At 52.3% G+C, this 18,798-nt stretch overlaps 1 protein-coding gene across 1 annotated transcript; it reads right to left on the bottom strand.

The window, feature by feature from the left end:
- Positions 1-3,710: 3,710 nt before the first annotated feature.
- MEX3B (mex-3 RNA binding family member B) lies at positions 3,711-7,996 on the bottom strand. Its single transcript, XM_040642877.1, has 2 exons — positions 7,416-7,996; positions 3,711-6,589 (listed from the first exon to the last, which is right to left on the bottom strand). Exons 1-2 carry the CDS (start codon positions 7,687-7,689, stop codon positions 5,139-5,141), a joined length of 1,725 nt encoding a protein of 574 aa, XP_040498811.1. The 5' UTR covers positions 7,690-7,996; the 3' UTR covers positions 3,711-5,138.
- Positions 7,997-18,798: the final 10,802 nt, after the last annotated feature.

Here is an 18,798-nt window from a genome sequence, read left to right as displayed (position 1 = left end):
AATTTGTTCAGGTGACATTTTTATGAGCTTTTTTTTTTTTTTCCAGAGTATTCTGTACTCATTTTATCCTCATCAAATGTATATTTTTTGGTGTACCTGGGAAGAATATGTTACAGAATTCTTAAGGTTCACTGTTCGATCACAAAACAGCCAAGAGATCACAAGGCTTTGGAGAATATGTCACAGAAAGGTCCTCGTGTGCACCTGGCGCTATTCGTGTCCTTGGTACCCCTCAGCGGCACGGGCGCGTGGCCTGGAGTTGTGATAGCAACCAGGCCCTCGCTCCGTCTCTCACATCAATTACACTTCTCAGCAAGAAGGAACCATCATCCCCATGCTTGACTGTTGTGTGATGAATGAGCACTCGCTTCTTCTGACAGTACCTCCTGTAAAAGCCATGTTTCTGAAGCGGTGAAGATACGAGCTTTGGATTCAGATAGGCCCAGGGTGGAATCCTAGTCCAGTGTTTACTGACCGCGTGGCCTTAGGTAGGTCATTTAACTTCTCAACAACTCAGTCTCCTTGTCTTTGAAATGGGTTCACTCCTACCCACACCGTTGGGCTGGGTGGGCACAAGACGGCTCAGTCAACTGTTGCAATCACGTAAGGGTTGCTTGACCCGCCCCAGCCGCCCCAGCCGCCCCACCTTCCCCTTTCTGGAGAGTAGGGGGGCCTTGACAGCGGGGGAGAGCCTTTAAGCTTCACTGGTGGGGGCAAGGTCAGGTTTTAACTGGATTGGGGGAGAGAGGAAGGCAAACAGTAGGCGACGCTCAGCATTAGAAGGGCCCTTGTTCCCCAGCCGACACGCAAATGACCTTCTGAAGGTGAGAGTGACCGAAGCCAATACAAAGTCCACTTCCTCCCAAGCCACCTTGTCCCCATTAAGCTTTAAGGGCAGCTACTACCAGCCCCGCCCTGGCCTGCAGGCTCCAGACCCCCTTGAGAGGGGGCAAATTTGTCCACACTTCACAGGAAGATAAGGCTTAAGAGGTCAAGGCTCTGGCTCACCTCATCTCTGAAAGCCACTGATGATGATGACGCTTTTGCCAGGAGCCAGCTGGAGCAGGAGAAGGGGCCCAGAAAATAGCTCCGTCCTCAGAACTCGCCACAGAATGATCTCAGCCTGACAAGGCAGAAAGGACACAGCCGGAGTGAGGAAACCCAGGTTTGCGTCTGTGCAGGGACTGCATTTTGAGTATTTGCATTTCACCACAAATAGGCCCAGGAAAATGTCAGTGGTGCGCGGCTGTGGTAAGGAGCACGGGGGACCGGGAGAGAAAGTGCTAGGAACATTCCACGGAAGAAGTATCATCATCAATCGGGTGCAATCTACCCCTCCTTGGTGAATAGAGGAGTTCTTTAATTCTGTACCGTATTCCTGATACCACCGGAGCAACCCTCCGGAGTAGATAATCCCAGAACGTGGTGGAGGGTCAATCTTTATGCATTTAAACATCAGACAAATATCCCGATTTCAAGGCAGGGAATAAACAGCAGGGAAGATACATTTTCTTTGTCTACATCAGGGTTTCTTAAACCCTGGCCGGCAGAATTCCTTGCTGTGCCTTGCAGGGTGTTTAAGAACATCCCTGGTCACTCCCCCCTAGATGCCAGGAGCACTCACCCCCGTCGTCATACCCACAAATGTCCCCAGAGACTGCCTAAAATTGGGAGGGTGCACAATCACCCCCAGCGGAGTACTGAGTACTACACGTGCACTTGAGGAAATGAGGGCGGGGGGGAGGGGAGTCTGTTCCCAGCATTTTGTTGCTGCAGAAAGATTTCGGAGCGGTATAAGATCAGAAAGGGAAGGGCCTGGCAGTCTCAGGGCATGAATATGGGATCTCTCACCTCTCCAGCTGGAGGGCTGTCACCTGCACAGCCTGTGGCCTCCTCCACCGTTGTCATTTGGGGGATCTGGGGAACGGGACAGAAGGCGTGCCTTGGATTAAAAGCTAATGCCATCCAATGCCACTAGCATTTTCCACATCCTGTGCTGGTGACAAGGGCCTGCCCTGCGGGGAAAACCAATGGTTTAAAAGAGAGAAAGCTCTTTCTCCTAAGAAACCAACATTTATTAATAATACATCCCAAAACTTCATGTCAACAAAGGGAACCTCTCACCACAAAGAAATATAGGCCATCCAAGGGGATGTCGGCAGCCTCAAGATCGGATTTTTTTTTTCCCGAAAGCAGCATATGGACCAAAAAATATCTCTCGGTGTTAAGAGCCCATGAGAAACTCGAGTCAACGCTTTTGTTTTTTTGCTTGCCTTCTCTTTAATCATTCTGCTAGAGCAGAAAAGCAAAGCTCCATTGCTAAAGAAGTGTAAAAAGAATCTTGGTTCTGTTCTAGGCATTTCCGAACAGCTAACAGGAAAGGTGGAATTGGACTACAGTATCGCTGCTTGCCAGGGCCTCGGCCAACCTCCAGTCCTTGAGGGAGAAGAAAGGGGGTAAACACCGTCTGGGAACGTTCCAGAGTTGCAGACGATGCCAGAAATTTCCCAAGCTGGGCCACTCCTTTTTCCCTTCCCATCCCAAATTCCAGCCTCCTGCCTTTACACGGCAGCATTTAAACCAAACAAATCAGGAGCTACAATGTGACTAAATTTCTGGACACACAAAAATTAATACAAAAGGAGAAGAGGAACCACCACCAATGTAGGCTGTAGTCCACTGTTTGGACTCACCTGCTAAATGTTACCCATCAGCACGGGTTAAAACAAAAGCCTGCCACATTCTGGGCAGACACTGTTCTCCAGGGGCAGCTCAGCTGGAAAGTTTGCTGGAAATTCAGTGGCATGCTCTGGTCATTTCTAAATACTCTCTAGAAGACAAGAGTTCAGGTCAAGTGAAAGCACGTGGCTCCATCGCTTGACAAAACCCTGCCAGGGAGCAGGTGCAGCCTGCCAAAAGCAAACAGAAAGTTTTCTCAAACAACAACAAACAGTTAACACCCTCAGCCTGTCAACAGCAATTAGCCTGCCCTCCCAGCAGAAGCCTCTTAAGACCGGTCCTGAAATCCAGCTAGGTCTTCGGCAAGCAGAAACTGTCACTGCATGGCTTCCCCCCAAGGAAGTGGCCCTCGGTGGAAACTTACACCAGCAGGCGCAGCCCTTAGACCCCCTCTACCCTTAAGGGGCCACTCTGGGTGGGATTCTAACTTTGCTGGACCCCAGGCACTTTTGCTTTTGTGGGCTTCTTCCTGCATAATATCACCGATATTGAATTGATTTTTTATATAACTTTAAATACCTTAATATTTTATTCTCTCAGTGTTTCAGGCAATATTCTCTCAGTGTTTCAGGCAAATTTTAATTAATAGGTTCTTGTGGACCTGAAAATTAAAACATTTCCTTTGAATAATTTCATTTCCTTTGGGTTTTCTTTCTTCTAATTTTAAAATAAATTAAACATTTTCCTGCACCCCCCCCCAAGGTACCCTGGGCCCTAGGCACTGTGCCCACTGTGTCTCAGGGAGAAGCAAGCCCTGATTCAGTAGGAAATTGCAATTTTTAAAAAACACTGTTACCAACGGCCAATACATCCAGGTCAACACAACTCTGGCCTATCCTGAAAGCCCATTCTATTGATGAAATACTGACACAGTATGCCCGGGACGTATACATTTTCACTCGTCACTCAAGAGCGATACACACAGGTGGACCCCAAGGGGTTGAAACAAAAAACAAAATCAACTCACTGCACAAGATGGATTTTCTTCAATATTTTATTTATATAGAAATACTTAAAAAATGAAGTAGCACCATTACTTAAGTTTTACCTTTATTATGTAGAACTTTAAATGTCAGAAAAATAAAACTCTTGATACAATTTCAAATCTTGTCTCAGCAAATATAATATTAGTATTTGACCATGAGGTTAAAGGCCCTTTATCATAAAATAAAATATACTTTGTCTTTTAAACTTTGCTCAGTAAAGTACATTTAAGCTCAAGTAACGTCACCTACATATACATAAACGAGTGGTAACCAAATGTATTAAAATAGAAATACTCAAACTATAGTGGCCCAACAGAATTTTCGTAGCTTGCACTGAATTCTATTTATACAAATGTTAGAAAGCATCAACATGTTGTTCCTTTTGACATGTTTATACATTTCCGTTTTTTTTTGTAATAATATAGAATAAAATATGCTTTATATCACTGAATAGAAAATATGCTGGGTGAAGCATTTCTAGAAGATTTGTCTGAACCTATAAAATCTCCATCCCAACAGAATACTGTTCAAAACATTACACATTTTATGGTTTTGTAATTCCGTCACGATTGTGTGGTTATTAAAATAATACAGTGTTCTTTGCCATAAGGCCATACTAAAATAAAAAGATTTAACCCAGCTACAAAAAAGTTCACTGAACTTAAATTAAAATACTTGTAAACATCTTTGCAATATGAAATATAATTTTTCAAGTCAAAAAAGAATAAAATACTTCAATCTGTATTAATGCAATTTCTCTTTAAAACTTTTAAACGTTTTTAATATATAAGAGATATGTTACAGTTTGTTTAACTTTTATAAAGCTGCAGTATCCTGGTTTCACAGGAACTCCTGACCCTTCCAAAACATTCAAAAAGGATCCACCGTGTTCTATAATAAGCATCGTAGGAACCCAGCCACAAAGGGGAACACACTAAAACAGTCCACACATCCCATAAGCACTATTATCATCTTCATCATAATAATTATTGTTCATTTTTTTTCCTACTTTAAGAAAATGGAAAACTTGTGGGGTTTTCTTCTTTTGGAAGCTTCCTATGAAGTACAGTGTAAAAACTATCATTACTAGAATGTCGCCGTTCCTATTATTTATAGAGCATGCATTTCAGGTGGTTTCGGGGGTTTCCCAGGCTATAGTACTCTTGATGCAGATATCCTGGCAAGTTCCTTTGTTTAAAAATTAAATTTTAAAAATCGAGCGGATACTACAGCTTTCCAAGCTCCTCTCGGATCTCAGAGTGTGAGCAGGGGTGGGGCAGGAGAAGGTGGGGCACCAAGGCGGCTGGCGGGCGCGCGGCGGGCTGGGGGAGCTGCTGAGGCTGGAGGGGAGCCCCCCCCCGGGGAGCCCCCCCTCCCCGGCCCCCGTAGGGTGCGCGCAAGCGCGCGCTGCCTTCAGGAAAAGATGCGGATGGCCTGAGTGACCGCGGTGTGGCAGACCGGGCACTCCGGCTCGCTCTTCTCGCAGATGCGGTTGGCGCACTCCATGCAGAAGAGGTTGTGGCCACAGGGCACCAGCGCGGCGATCACTTCGCTCTCGAAGCACACGGAGCAATCGCGGCTGCCCTTTCGCCGCAACCCCGACGAGGAGGAGGAGGAGCTGGAGGAGGAGCTGGAGGACGACGAGGAGCCGGAGGTGTCCGACGGCTGCAGGCCCGGCAGCTGCGCCCCCAGCCCGTTGGCATAGGCGGCGTAGGTCAGGCCCCCTCCGCCCGGGTCGCTGCGCACCCGGCGAGCCAGGTGGTGCTCGCCAGCCCCCGGCGCCATGTGCAAGGGCGGGGACAGGCGCGGGCAGCTGGCGCCCGGGTGCAGCCGGCGGTGCACCAGCAGCCCCAGGTTGGCATTGGAGGGCGCGCTGGCGCCGCCCCCGGGAAAGACCACCGAGGAGGACGAAGCGGACGAAGATGCGGAGGAAGAGCAGGAAGAGGACACCGGCGCTGCAGGTCCGCCTCCAGGGGAGCGCTCGAACTGAGCCCAGAGCAGTGGCGCCCCAGGCGGGGGAGCGGGAGCCGGGTCGAAGGTGGGCTGTAGCTCAGGACAGCCGTCGGGGGAAGGCACCGAAGCTTCCCCCGACGCGTAGGTGTATCCGTTGCCGTTGTTGTTGTTGTTTCCGTTGTGGGCAAAGCTGAGCGCGGGGCTGGGGGGGCTGTAGTCCGCCAGGCGCGGGGTGGCGGCTGTGCTGCCGCTGGTCCCCCCGCCGAAGTATGAGTCTGTGGAGGCGCTGCCAAGCGAGCTGGAGCTGTCGTTGCGGTAGCTAGAGAAGGGCTTGCGGCCGGGGGTGGGCGTGATGCTGGGGGTGGGCTTGCTCCAGAGGCTGCCTGGGCCGGACCCGCCGGACCCGTGATGCAGATCAAAGCCCACATCCGTGCCGTTGGCGTGGAAGTCGTTCTCATCCGTGAGCTCAATGATACCGCCGGTGCGCAGGGCAATGTGCGCCTCGATCTCCTCGCGAGCTCGGTCCACGTTCTCAGGCATGCCGGTCACCTCGAACACCGGCTCCTTGTCGCGGCTGGGGGTCACGATGTACGTGTGCGTCTGTTGTTGGATACGCTTGATCGTGGCGCCCTTGGGCCCCACCACGAGCCCCACCACGCGATAGGGCACCCGCACCTGGATGGTGGTCTGTCCAGGCAGGTTGGGCGGCCCGGGCACTGCGCCGTTGAGTGCCGTGTTCTTATTCCGCGAGGCGCGGATCATGGAGAAGTGCTCCGCGGCAGAGATGATCTCCCTCCGAGCCATGGCCACATCCTCCTTCCTGCCCGTCACAACAAAGACAGGCTCCTCCCCGCGAACCGGGGTCTTAATGTAAGTATTGGTCTTCGCCCGCAGCGCTTTGATTTTACAACCTGGGAGCCAGGGTGCAGGGGAGGGAGTGGGAGAGAGAGACAGACACGCCCATTATCCCGGGGTAACCGCGGAGACCTGGGACCGCCCGCGTCCAGGGCTGCGGGATGGCAGGACACGCTTTGGGCGGAAAGGGGGCGGCTCCCTCACTGACCCTGGGCCACGCCACGGGCTGGGAAGCGGGTTCCACCCGCGAGGCGCTCGAGGAACAGCCCATTGGCTGCCCAGCCCTCCCCCAGTAACTGCAGTCGTCCCGAGCAAACCCGAGAATCCCAGAAAAAGTCAGCTGGGGAGATGCCGATAGGATCCAGCGGGGCGCGCCGTCCGCCCTTAAGACGCGGCGAAGGGGTTCAGGGAAGAGGGCCGGAGCCGCGATCCCCCCAGAACTGGGGGACTGATAGGAAGGGGGGGCAGTCCCGGGACCCATTGTTCCTCCTCTGGGCTCCATTCCGCTTTGCAGAAATCCAGAATCCTCCTCCCATCCGATGCTCACTCCTCCTCCTCCCCCTCCCAAAGGACCGATCAAAGGCCCCCTCCCCCCAGCATCTTATATTTAAATTCTATTTCCCGGGGTGGGCTGGGTGGGGGGCGCTAGGGGAGAAGGCAGTGATTTTAGCAGGATAAAGTGCATCCCGCCGTGGTAGCAGCGCGGCTCCGGGAGACAGCCTGCCTGCACTTTCTTTGTCTGGGGCGCCGGCCCATCGCGCGGCTCTTCCTCTCTCCTCAAGGCTCGCGGGCGCCGCGGATCCCTAGCCCTCTCGCGCCCTCCCCGCGGGGCGGTGGCCCGAGACCCTCTCCCCTCCAGCTCCCCATCTCTGCCGGACCCACCTTGCCGCCCCACGATCTCGGCGACATGCTCGGAACTGGGCACCGGCACGCACTCGGTCATGTTCACGCTCTTCTTGCGCGGCTCACTGTCGTACAGAGAGGCGCCCTCGTCACTGTCCAGCCCCAGCAGGGAGAGCTGATCGAGCGCGAGCTGCAGGGCTCTTTGGTCATCCAGGGTCTCTCCCCCGCCGCCGCCGCCGCCACCGCCACCGCCGCCTCCCCCTCCGCCGCCGCTGCCGTTGCGCTCCAGGTCTGCAAACAGGGAGCTGGGCATCGCTCCGCCGTGCGCGCCGCGCCCCCGCCGGCCCTCGGCTCGGCGGCGAGAAGCTGCGGCCACAAAGGCGGCCGGGAAGCGAGTGGTCAGGGGCGGGGAGGCAGGCCGGCTGCAGAGGGCTCCGTTGCTCCTTTCTCGGCGCCGGGAGGAGTGGGTCGCTCGGTGCGGTCCGCGCCGGGCAGTGGCTGCAAGAGCCCCCGCCTGAGTCCCCACCCCAGATCTGCCGGCGGGTGGGGTGGGGGCAAAGCTCGAGCGGCAGCCGCGCGTGCCCCCCGAGTGCCCGGCTGGCTGGCCACAATGCCGAGCGAGAAGCGAGCAGGCGAGCGACAGCAGCGTTTCTTTAAGGAGCCCCTCCCCGGCTCCTCCACTCCCTCCCGCCCGCCCGCCCGCCCTCACTCAGCGCTTTTTCCTCCTCTCCTCCCCGCCTCTTGACTGAGCCTCTGCAGCCAGACGGCTCCGGAGGGGGACGAGGGAGGCGCAACGTCACCGGCGGGAGCTGACACTACAATGCTACTGACACTATCGCTGGGGGAGGCGATTGGCGCGCGCCGGGCCGGGGGCGGGCGGAGGCCGCGGTCAGGGCGAGCCGAGAGCGAGCCCCCACCGCGCTCGCCGCAGCCCGCCCCGTCCTCCTCCCGGCCGCGCCCCTCCCCCGCCGCCGCTAACGCCTCTCTTTGTTGTCTAATGCGGGACCGGCAGGCTCGGGACACTTGCGCGTACCTATCGGCCGAGGACAGTCTGTCCCCAGCCCTCCTCCCTCGCCTGATGGAGAAAAGAAAACGCGTCCAACTCTGATGCCAGCGGCCCGGCTCTAAGAGAGCGGTCCTGAGAAAGTCCCGTTAGCGTCCCCAAATAAACCACCCCTAGAGCCCACGGTGCCACTGGGAGAAGGGTCTATTGTGTGCCCAAAAGGGCGGTCCGAGCCCTCGGGCTCGAAAAGCGGGACTCGAGGTCCTGATGCGCGCACGGGCAAAGTGGCTCCTGGCGCGGGTTGCCCACCTGCGCGGGAGCGCAGGAGACACAAAGGCATAGGCCCGCCCGCATCGCTCCCCGCGCGCGCGCGCCTGCAGTTCTGTCCCCCTTGGGCAGCACTTCGTCCAACTGGCCCTGAAACTGCGGCCGGGCCAGCCAAATACCCGCCGCAGCGGGGGCCTGGCCTGCCCTGCGGCCCGCGACCTCCGGAATGCGCGGCGCGGGGGTCCTGCACACGCCCCGCGCGCCGGCCGAGACCCCGCGGGCGCTGACACGTGCACGAGCGCCGCGCCGCCACCGCGGGGACGCCAGCCATGGTTCCGGCGGGCGGCGCGGGCGTGCGCGCGCCGCTGTCCCGTCCCTCCCCGCCCCGCGGTCGGGCATGCGCGGTGCGCGCGGGGAGCGGACGGGCCCTTTAAGGCGGGCACAGCAGAGCGCGCGCCGGCCCCTCCCGCGGCCCCGCCCCGACGGGAGGTGTGCGCCCGCCGCCCCGCCGCTCTTTGTGCGCTTCTCGGGGTGGGGTTGGCGGCGGAGGGAGGGAGCGCCCGGACCGGCCGGCGGGGACGGCGAGCTGCGCCCCCTCCCGGATCTCCCGGGGCCGGCTTCCGAGAGCGAGGGAAGAAAGGAGGCTTTGAGGGCCGGGGCACGCCGCCTGCCCGCCGGCCGCCGCCCCGTCCCCCGCGCTCTCCCCGATGCCCCCTCGGGCCCCGCGCGCGCTCCTCTCCTTTGTTCCCGGCTTCCCCGGGCTCTCCGCGCCTCCGCGCCCGGTCGGCGGGGCAGCTCCGCAAGGCGGCCGGGGCTGCGGTTTGCCGAGGGCGCCAGTGTCCGCGCGGCGGGATGCCCGCCCGGGACAATGGGGCCATGTGGCCGTCGCCGCGAACGGGCTCACTCGAGGGTACCTGGCGGTGCCGGGGGGCGAGCTCTGGGCGCGCAGGCAGAGGCACCCCGGTGCTTGCTCCCTGCGTGACCCCGGGAAGAGAGAGAGCGCCCGAGCCTCGGTGTGCCCTGCGTAAAATGGGGGAAATCGTACCTGCCCTGGCCACCTCGTGGATTCGGAGAATTGACTGTGACAGTGGATGCGAGCGCGCCTGGTAATCAGGCAGTTAGGCAAACGCCTTTACTTTGGAGAACAAGGTGTTCCCGTTTTGCTCACCTGGAGCTGTCTTGGGGCAGAGGTGCTGATTATTTCCTTGGGGAAATGAGGCTTAGAAGCCACTTACAGTGGCCATTTCCTCAGGATGTTTATGTCAGCTTCCCTGAGCCTGGGTGTGTGTTTCTTCAAAGGGAATGATGGATGGGGCGGGGGAGGGTGCTCAGTCCTCTGAGGGAGCCACCACCTAGAACTCCAGTGGAGAATTCTTGTGTTTTTTGACCTGGTTTATGGACTCAAGTCCCACTAATCTGTGAACGAGTAGGGAGTGCCTTGAGGATGGAGGTTCTGGGGGGAGAGGGTCCTGGCTGGTCCAGGCGCCTCACTCGGGGCCTGTAAACACCAGGGCAGACAGGAAAAGCACTCCAAAGTTCTCGCCATTTACATCTTGCCAACACAACAGGCTTGTTGCTGGCCTCTCAGCTCTGTTTCTAGGAACGTATTAGTCTCCTGATTGGGCCAACTGAGGTTTCTTTTTTCAGATAACGCAATGGAAGTAAAGTTGTTGCCCAGCGTCCACTGCCGGGGAGGCCTGTACACAGGTAAATGGGGGCCCTCCTCCCCAGGGGGTTGCTCGTGCTAGGGAGCAGGGCTGCACACATCCTCCCCCTGCTCTCTGCAGTGCTGGGACTTCAGATGGGTTAAATCAGAAATTTGTTCAGAGGACTGCGTGCTTCAGAGTCCCTGGGGTCCTTGGATCATTCCCAGCAAGGTGAATGTGACACTTTGCATAGGTGACGGGTGTCTTTCTCCCCGACCGGATCATGAAGGAAGGAACGGTCTATAATCACACATGTCTGGTGAAATCACACATCGTAGCCCACATGGAGGATGACCTAAAACTAGGACTCTGGGAATTCATGAGAAGCTGCTAACCCCCAGGTACCCATGACATTCCTCGTAGCCTGGGTCATGCTCTGTAAACCAGACTGCTTCGGGAAAACCTATGGAAACATGGGATCATTTTCTAAAAACACCCACAAGATCGAAGGCCCTCCTGAGAGTCTGGGAGGGTGATGGTCATGGTAGCAGGAGCTATGACATTTGACAGGTAGGATTCCCAGTCGGGCCCTGCTTTGGCATTCCTGTCCTATGCAGAAAGGCTAGTATCCAGCTTCCCACCTACCTCAGGGGGTTGTTTTAGCAGAGGGATAATGATGGTGAAAGCTAACTCATTGTAAATTACAAAGTACTAAGCAAATGTGTGGGTAGATTGGTGCTTTACCTGCAGACACTTATCTTCTGGACCTGTATCCAGTACTGACTGGTCAGGATATTTTCTGACACTTGAATGCTATTATAAAAAATATGGAATAATTCTCAATGAATGGATTTAATAAGCCGAGACGTGATAAAACTTGCAAAGTCCAGTTCTGTTTTTAAATAGATGATACAACCCAACTCCATAGTTTTTGGCTAGACTTTCCCAGGCTCCTTTAGGACCCCAGCGCTTAACTACTTTTCCTGATACAGGACGTGTTCCCTAAGGACTTCCCCAATGTGGCCATATTTTTTTTTTTATTAGGAAAAGAGAGAAGCTTGAAGAGTGTGGTCTGATAACGTAATAGAGAATTTCAGTTGCTATAAAATAAAAGGTAAAGTCACTCACAACAACCAAGATTAACAATGAGCCCACCTCGCACTTGTTTCCAGAGGACTCAAACTGTTCTGCACGCATCTTGCTTACTTCTGCTAACCGAAGAGCTGGCAGAAGCAGCTACAATCCTCACGGGACGACAAGCACACTTTCGGTCAACTCACTTCCCATTCTTGAGTATCTACATACTTTATTACAGGCCCCCAGGAAAGTGCTGATGATACAGAAACCAACACGGCACGGGGATCCTTTCCCCCTGGGACCCTGTTCATGTCCGGAGCCAGTTACACAGCAGGGGTGAGTGCCCAGGTAGTAGTGAGTCTGCCCAGAGTCCTGGGAAGGCTTCCCAGAGGCGGGGATGTTTGTGCTGTGCTTCCAGAAACAAGGTGGGAGAATTAATGGAGACTAGTGCCTCCTGTGGCGCATGGTATCTGGTAGGAACTCAGTCGGTGTTTATTAAATGGATGCGTGAGCCAGGCTGAAAAGGCTCCAGGTGTAATTTTCTTAAGCATGTATGTGAACAACTGTCTCTCGGAAGCAGCTCAAAGGACCACAGCCACAACTAGTAGTCACAGGCGGTATTTACCGAGCACTGCGTGCGTGCCAGGCAGCTGACCAGGTGCTTTACAACGCACTGTCTTTTGTAAGCCTCCAAAGCACTGAAGCAAATACTTCTCTTGACCCCATTTTGCAGATGAAGAAGTTAAGTCGCTTGCCCAAGCGGAAGCAGATTTGCCTTGAAGCAGATGAAGCTCAAGGTTCTGGGCCCTTCCACAGCCCTGGGAGGGGTCAGAGCAATTTAGTACAGGATCCCACATTTTAGTAACATTTCCAAGAGCAAAGTTTTTATTATTTTCCTTAAGGAGGACCCCGACACTGATGTGAACTTTGGGCCCAATAAATCTTGGTCACTGTAGCACTCAAGGTCATACAGCTGATAAATGGCACCCAAGCCTGTGATTGTAAGCACCCCAAGTTCCTTCCCACCTCTGGGCTGTGGATTCCCCAGCTAGAAGCTGGAAGCATTTCCGGCCCCGGGTCCCCCACAGGACTGTAATGAGCACATGTGTGAGGGCCCCACAAAGCATCTTGTTTTTTGATGTCCTGTCGTCTCTGTATTGTTAACGTATGTGTCACATGGGACACGTGAAACACACACGTTTTTAAGAATATTTTAATAATATGGGAAATGCTCTCCTTATGTTGAATGAACCAAAAAAAGGAGCTAAGAGGTGTGTGTGTTACTAAACACTCAGGAAGCATCAGGAGAAGCAAATGAATTAGGCTGGAAAGCAATACATCAAGATCTTCACAATGGTGATTTAAGTAGTGGGCCCACATTTTATTTTCACGGTTCCCCATGTTTCAAGTTCTGAACATACATCTTTATTCAATTAGTTTTTAAAAGTAATACATGCTTAGCTTAAAAGTTAAATAGTGCTAAAAGGCTTAATAAAATAGGAGCACTCATACCTGCCGTAAGTAGAAGGAGGGAAAAAACCTACAGCGAATCCTAGCACACATTTGTATTTATTAAAGCTTTTGGAATTATGAGAGCAGAGAGGGAGGAAGTTTCATAAATTTTATAAAATGGGCCTTTAAAAGTCACTTGACTTCTAAAATTTAAACACCATTTAGTTAGTAATCAGTAATAACCATTCTGTGATATCAGAGAGGAATGAGAACAAGAGGAGGTGATTTAAAAATCTCTCAGATACACAGGAATTCGAGGAGCCTGGAAGTTCACTGATCTTCGGGAAGGAGGTGCCCTTTCTTCCTCCTACGCAGACATGAAAAGGATTGGTGGAATTGGGGCATTTTTGGCAGTTGACTCCCTCTTTTTGCCCCATACTCTCAGGTGGAGCCCCTGCCTACGAACTGACAGGCCGTTAGAACCTCAGGATGTCAGCGCAGGGGTGGCCCCAAACCTTTGTCTGGCAGGGAGCAGCAGGAAGTGGCTGACCCGATGGCAAATATTCCTTGACCGGGGGTCTGGGCTGAGGACCCAGCATCCTGACTTCCAAGGCGAAGTGCTCATTCTCACTCAAGTAATGTAAGGGGACGGGCACAGCCCCTCGTGAGCCACTGTGTGTGTCACGGGTCAGTGTGGGGTGGGCTCAGTCAGACTGGCTGCTGTCCAACCGAAGAGGCACACGACAACCGCCCCCCAAATGTAGGTAGTGGGGAATCAGGAAGGGGCAGTCATGCAAGGGCATCTGAAGGGAGCCAGTCTCACTCCCCTGGTTCTTGGCCTCCTCTCCCTGAACTAAACGGTGCCTGGTGACACTTACAAAGTGATAGAAATAGAGCAGAAGAAGGATTTAAAGCTCCAACCTCTTTCAACACCTTGTATGACCACGCCTTCTCTGTTCCCATAACTTTTTTTAAAAAGTAAGAAATCCCTTTATAACCTAAAGAATTTTTGTATTTTAAGCAACTCCCTGAAGGTCAAGATGCTCATTAATGTAATACAGCTGTGATGTCATGACGAACTCTGAACTACTCGCCTGTTTAACTTGACGATAAAAATTTCTTCCCTATGCATTTCAGTTCAAAAAATAAAAATTGTGTCAACAGAGCTATTAACATGTTAGCTAATAATAGAAGCATTTTTGTTACGCTAATAAAACACATCTACAGTTTCGTTAGAATTCTGCAGTCATCCCTGTAGCAACGTGTGTGGACTCACTGCCTCTGAGAAGCAAAGATATAGGAGTGCAAGAGCGCCTTCGAGGAAGTTCGATCACCAATCAACCGAACTGAAGAACTCAAATAGAGGCCAGGATGTGAATTCTGTATCTCAGAAAAAAGAAAGGTGATGTGGTGGTCTCCAGCAGGAAAATGTGAAGATGCGCTCTAAGTGGAAAAGTCCAAGAGCAAACACAAGTAAGCATATGAAGGTACGAAACAACCACATACACAGAACGGAGCCCCACAGGTTGGTGAGAGCAGAGATGAGGCGGCGCATGCCCCGCCGGGTGGAGGTGGGTTCTCAGGTAGGGCTGACCTCACCTTGCAGAGGTGCCACCGGCTCTCTGCCCCATCTGAGAGCTTCCAGCCCTGCCTCGGTTTTGAGACCTTGAGCATATGTGTGTCTTTGCTTCCTGTGCTCAGCGTCCTTGTCTGTAAAACGGGTGCTTTCATCACCTGCCTCCCTGGGCTGACGTGCAGAGCGACCTACACTGCTCGCACAGCTGGAAAGCTCCTCTCCGGAAAAAAAGACAAGGGGGCAGCCCTTGCCCTCTGCTGGGTTCAGCTGTGCTGGGCAGCCATAAGAAATGAAAACCGCGCGCCCTGGCTCTCAGATGAGAGCTAGATCATTGGAACGATCTTACATGTTTAGAAACGCCCCAAATGGAAGAGTACGGACTATGGGACAGAAGTAGAAATGCAAATGAGTGGGGCAGAAATCATCCCCAAAAAGATGCTGAGATGACTGGCTATTTTGAAACACTGTATTAAGTTGGACCTTTTTCCTGCCTCACAGCATAGACTCAAGTAAGTTCCAGGGGGGTTAAGGAGTTCAGCTTGAAAAATGAAATTGTAAAAGAACTAAACGAAAACAGGTGGCTGTTTCTATCATTTCGAGTAGAAGGGCTTTCTGAGCATGACCCTATCAGTGGAAATCATTTAGGGAAAGACTCATGAAACAAAGAAACTGTACTGCGGGACAAAATCCCACACAGGAGGCCTCCCCACATGTGATGTACCAGTGGTGACCTGGGGGGTACAGAGATAAGCCCCTAATGTGTTTATTGTAAATAAAATATACTTATTTTAATTGTATTATAAAATCATATTAGTCTATCAGACCTTGGAATTCACTGATACTGACGCAAGGAAGAAGTCAAAGTTGGAGTGTGGTTTTTTTAAAGGAAGTCAATCGAACACCAATATTAGATGAAGACCATTACAGTCAGTTCTCAAATACTGTAAAATACATAGTGCAGGTGTTCTGTCGGTGAGCGATGACTGGAGATGGGAACGACGGATGAGAAGATGTTACGATTAAGGCTAATTCTTTAAAGATTAATTTATAATTAGAATTGTATGCAGTCCACAAGTTATAATGGGGGGGAGGCGTGTGGAATCTTTCGCAAGTTCATCTGGAAGATCAGAAAGTGTGTGGCATCCATGCAACGGAGGGGAAGTTCAGAACAGACTTGAGATGCCGTAAGGCTGTGTGTGGACACCCATCCCCTGGGCAGACGCTCGGCGCACCTGTCCTGCAGGCACTGGGCCGGGGATGGGAAGACCGTGGTGACCTGGGTGAGATGCGGGTGATGCCGGGCACTGCCTGCACTCTGGAAGAGAAGAGCTGACAGGCATTTGTGCAAAATCACAACCGTCACAAGCACCATGGAGGACAGGACCATGGTGCACAGGAGCGTGTTAACGGGGAAGACAATTTGGCAATTCTTATTACGTAGAGGACCTGATCTCCAGCCTAAGAATACATGATTGATCAGGAAATGTGTTCATGCATGAAGTGAAAAAAAAGAATAATTTGTCAGTCTGTAATATTTCCTGAGCACTTACGATATACAAGGATTAGCTGGCTCTCTACAGTAATGATCTCAGTCATCTAGTGAAAGGGGTTCTATCATTATTCATATTTTTGCCCAGAGGAAACTGAGCCTGAGCTACCACGTGCCAGGCAGAACCAGGCTGTCCCAGCCAGTGTTCTCCCTCCACCTTTAAAAAAAAACAAAAACAAAAAAAACAACCTTTTTTCAGAGATAATTGAGATACAAAACCCTGGACATATTTAATGTATATGATTTCATGGGTTTGCACAGAGGCACACACCTGTGAGCCCATTATCACAATCGAGGCGATAGATGTATCCATCACCCCCAGAAGTTTCCTGGTGCCCCCTTTTTTGTAAAGAACACCGACATGAGATCTAGTGTCTTACATTTCGAAGCACACGATTCGGTGGTGGTAAGCAGGTGCTCTGTGATACGGCGGAAATCTGGAACTTACTCATCGTGCATAACTATCGCTCTAGGCCAAATGAACATCTCCTCGTGTCTCGTCCTCCTGGACCCAGTAACCACCACTCTACCCTCTGCTTCTGGGTCTGAGCACGCTGCCTGGCTCAGCTAAGTGGAATCATTCGGTATTTGTCCTCCTGTGACCAACTACACTCCAGATGCTGTCCTCCACGTTGTCACAAATGGCAGGGTCCCCTCCCTTTTGTAAGCCTGGCACTCTGCTTTATGGGTGTCCCACCTCTTCTCCACCCATTCATCTGTCCGTGCACATTCGGTTGTGCGTGTATATAAGCTGTCGTGAATGACGCTGCAGTGAACATGGGGGTGCAGCTATGTCTCCGAGAGTGTGACTGTGGGCTACGCCCAGCAAGGGGACGACGGCCGGATCACACGGCGACTCCACTTTGGGGCGGGGGTGGGGGAGACTCCATACCGTTTTCCACAGCAGCTGTACCTTTTATGTGTCCGCCAACAGTGCACAAGTGTTCCGATTTCTCCACAGACCTGCCAACACCTTCCTCTGCTTTGTTTTGTTTGCTTTATAACATCCCTTCTGACGGGTGGCGGGGGGGGGCTCACTGTGGTTTGGATTTGCATTTTCCTGGTGATGAGTGTTGCGAAGCATCTCTTCATGTGTCTCTTGGCCATGTGGAAGTCTTCTGTGGAGAAATGTCTATTCAAGTCATTTGCCCATTTTCTAATCTGGTCTTGGCAATGAAATCACAGATAGGACACCAAAAGCAGAGTTGACAAAAGCAGGAGCAAACAAGTGGGACCCCACCAAACTCAGAGCCTTCTGCACAGCAAAGGAAGCCAACCACAGAATGAAAAGGCCACCTGTGGACTGGGAGAAGAAGTGCGCAAACCACAGATCTGATAAGAGATTGCGATCCACAATATTAGGAAGTCCTACAACTCAATCCAAAAAAAAAAAAACAAAACAAAACAAAAACAACCAAACAAACCCAAACACACAGTAACTCAACTGAAAAATGGGCAAAGAACTTAAAGAAACATTTCTCCCTCTTAATCATTATGCTACAATGCCAAGCAGAATTTTAGAATTACACACACACACACACAAACATTTGCTCACATATCATATATTAAAATATTTACAAGTTATAAATCAAGGTACCAAGGTTGTATAATAAATAAAGGTTGTATAAATCAAGGTTGTATAATATATGCTCTATCCTCCTACCTAGACAAATAGACCTTCATAATGGCTGGAAGGCCAGGTTAGAATTCAGAACTCTCAGCCGCCTTGGGGTTCTGCCCCGGACCCTCGGCACACAGGGAGAGGTGGCCTCGCCAGGATCCACGCCTCCCACCCCCCTTCTGCCCCACACCCCAGGCTCCATCCCACACCACGATGGGGTCTCAAGTGCACATGTAGGCACCCCAGCCCCATCCACACGCTGCCCTATGAACAGTCACTCCCTTAGACATGCCTTGGGCCTACAGGCACACACGTTTTCGGTGGGAGACCGAAGGACTACCAGGGGAAAGGTCCACACAGACCCTGCGAACGGGCTGGGGCCTTCTGGGCAGGGAGGCCCCATTGTGACCTCATATTCTAGGGTGAGGCACAGCCAGAGGGCAGCAAGAGTAGGACCCTCAAGAGCATGCGGCCCATGGCAGGAGCCTCTCGTCTGACATATAAAACGACTTTAAAAAAAAAAAAAAAAATATATATATATATATATAATACTCAAGTTACAAGGAAGCAATTGAGTTCAGTACCGTTATTATCTCCATGTTACATATGGGGAGCGGTTACAGGGGAACCCGCATGCCCCTGGACAGGATGGCTGTAAAGCATCCCTCCATCTGTGACGGTCTCCCTCGAGGCCTCTCTCCTTGCTTCCTCTCTGTTCCTTGCTCCCCCCTGCCTGCCTTCCTCTCTTGCTTCCCTCCTTTCCTTCCTGCTCTACCCAAGCATTCGGAGAGCGCCCTGGGTGCCAGGCACCGCCTGGGCCCGAGGGTTCAAGGGTAATTGGGACAGATGCTCTCAGGCAGCATCCGAGGTAATGAGGAGACTAGCATTGATCCCACACAAATACATACCTAATTACAGACTGGGACAAGTGCACTGACAGATAAGCATGTGTTGATTTGTTGGCTGCCTTTGATTTAAGGTTTCCTGCTGAGACAGGGAGGAATGTAGATCTGTTTTTCTCTTAAAGCCAGGGGCCTTACATAGTTTCACAAACCTTCGGAATGGATGCATTTCGAACAGCTACCCAGAACTGGGTATGCTTTCGACACGCATATAAGCTCATTAAATCAACTCGACTGCTTAATGGCTGTAGTGAAACTTTACCAAAAATGTCAGAGGCACACATTCCTGCAGTGTTACAAAGCCAACTGCCCAATTATGGGGGGGGGGG

This window comes from Ursus maritimus, unplaced genomic scaffold (genome assembly GCF_017311325.1).
Source record: "Ursus maritimus isolate PB19 unplaced genomic scaffold, ASM1731132v1 scaffold_27, whole genome shotgun sequence".
Lineage (NCBI taxonomy): Eukaryota > Metazoa > Chordata > Mammalia > Carnivora > Ursidae > Ursus > Ursus maritimus.
The sequence above is the reverse complement of the archived record's forward strand: the minus strand, read 5'-3'. Positions and strand labels throughout refer to the sequence as shown.

What these genes read in the sequence shown, in the direction of transcription:
- MEX3B (XM_040642877.1), bottom strand. Translation starts at nt 7,689, where the DNA reads ATGCCCAGCTCCCTGTTTGCAGACCTGGAGCGCAACGGCAGCGGCGGC. An exon ending in CGAGATCGTGGGGCGGCAAG is followed by an intron (nt 6,590 to 7,415) that starts GTGGGTCCGGCA and finishes CCTGGCTCCCAG; the next exon opens with GTTGTAAAATCAAAGCGCTG.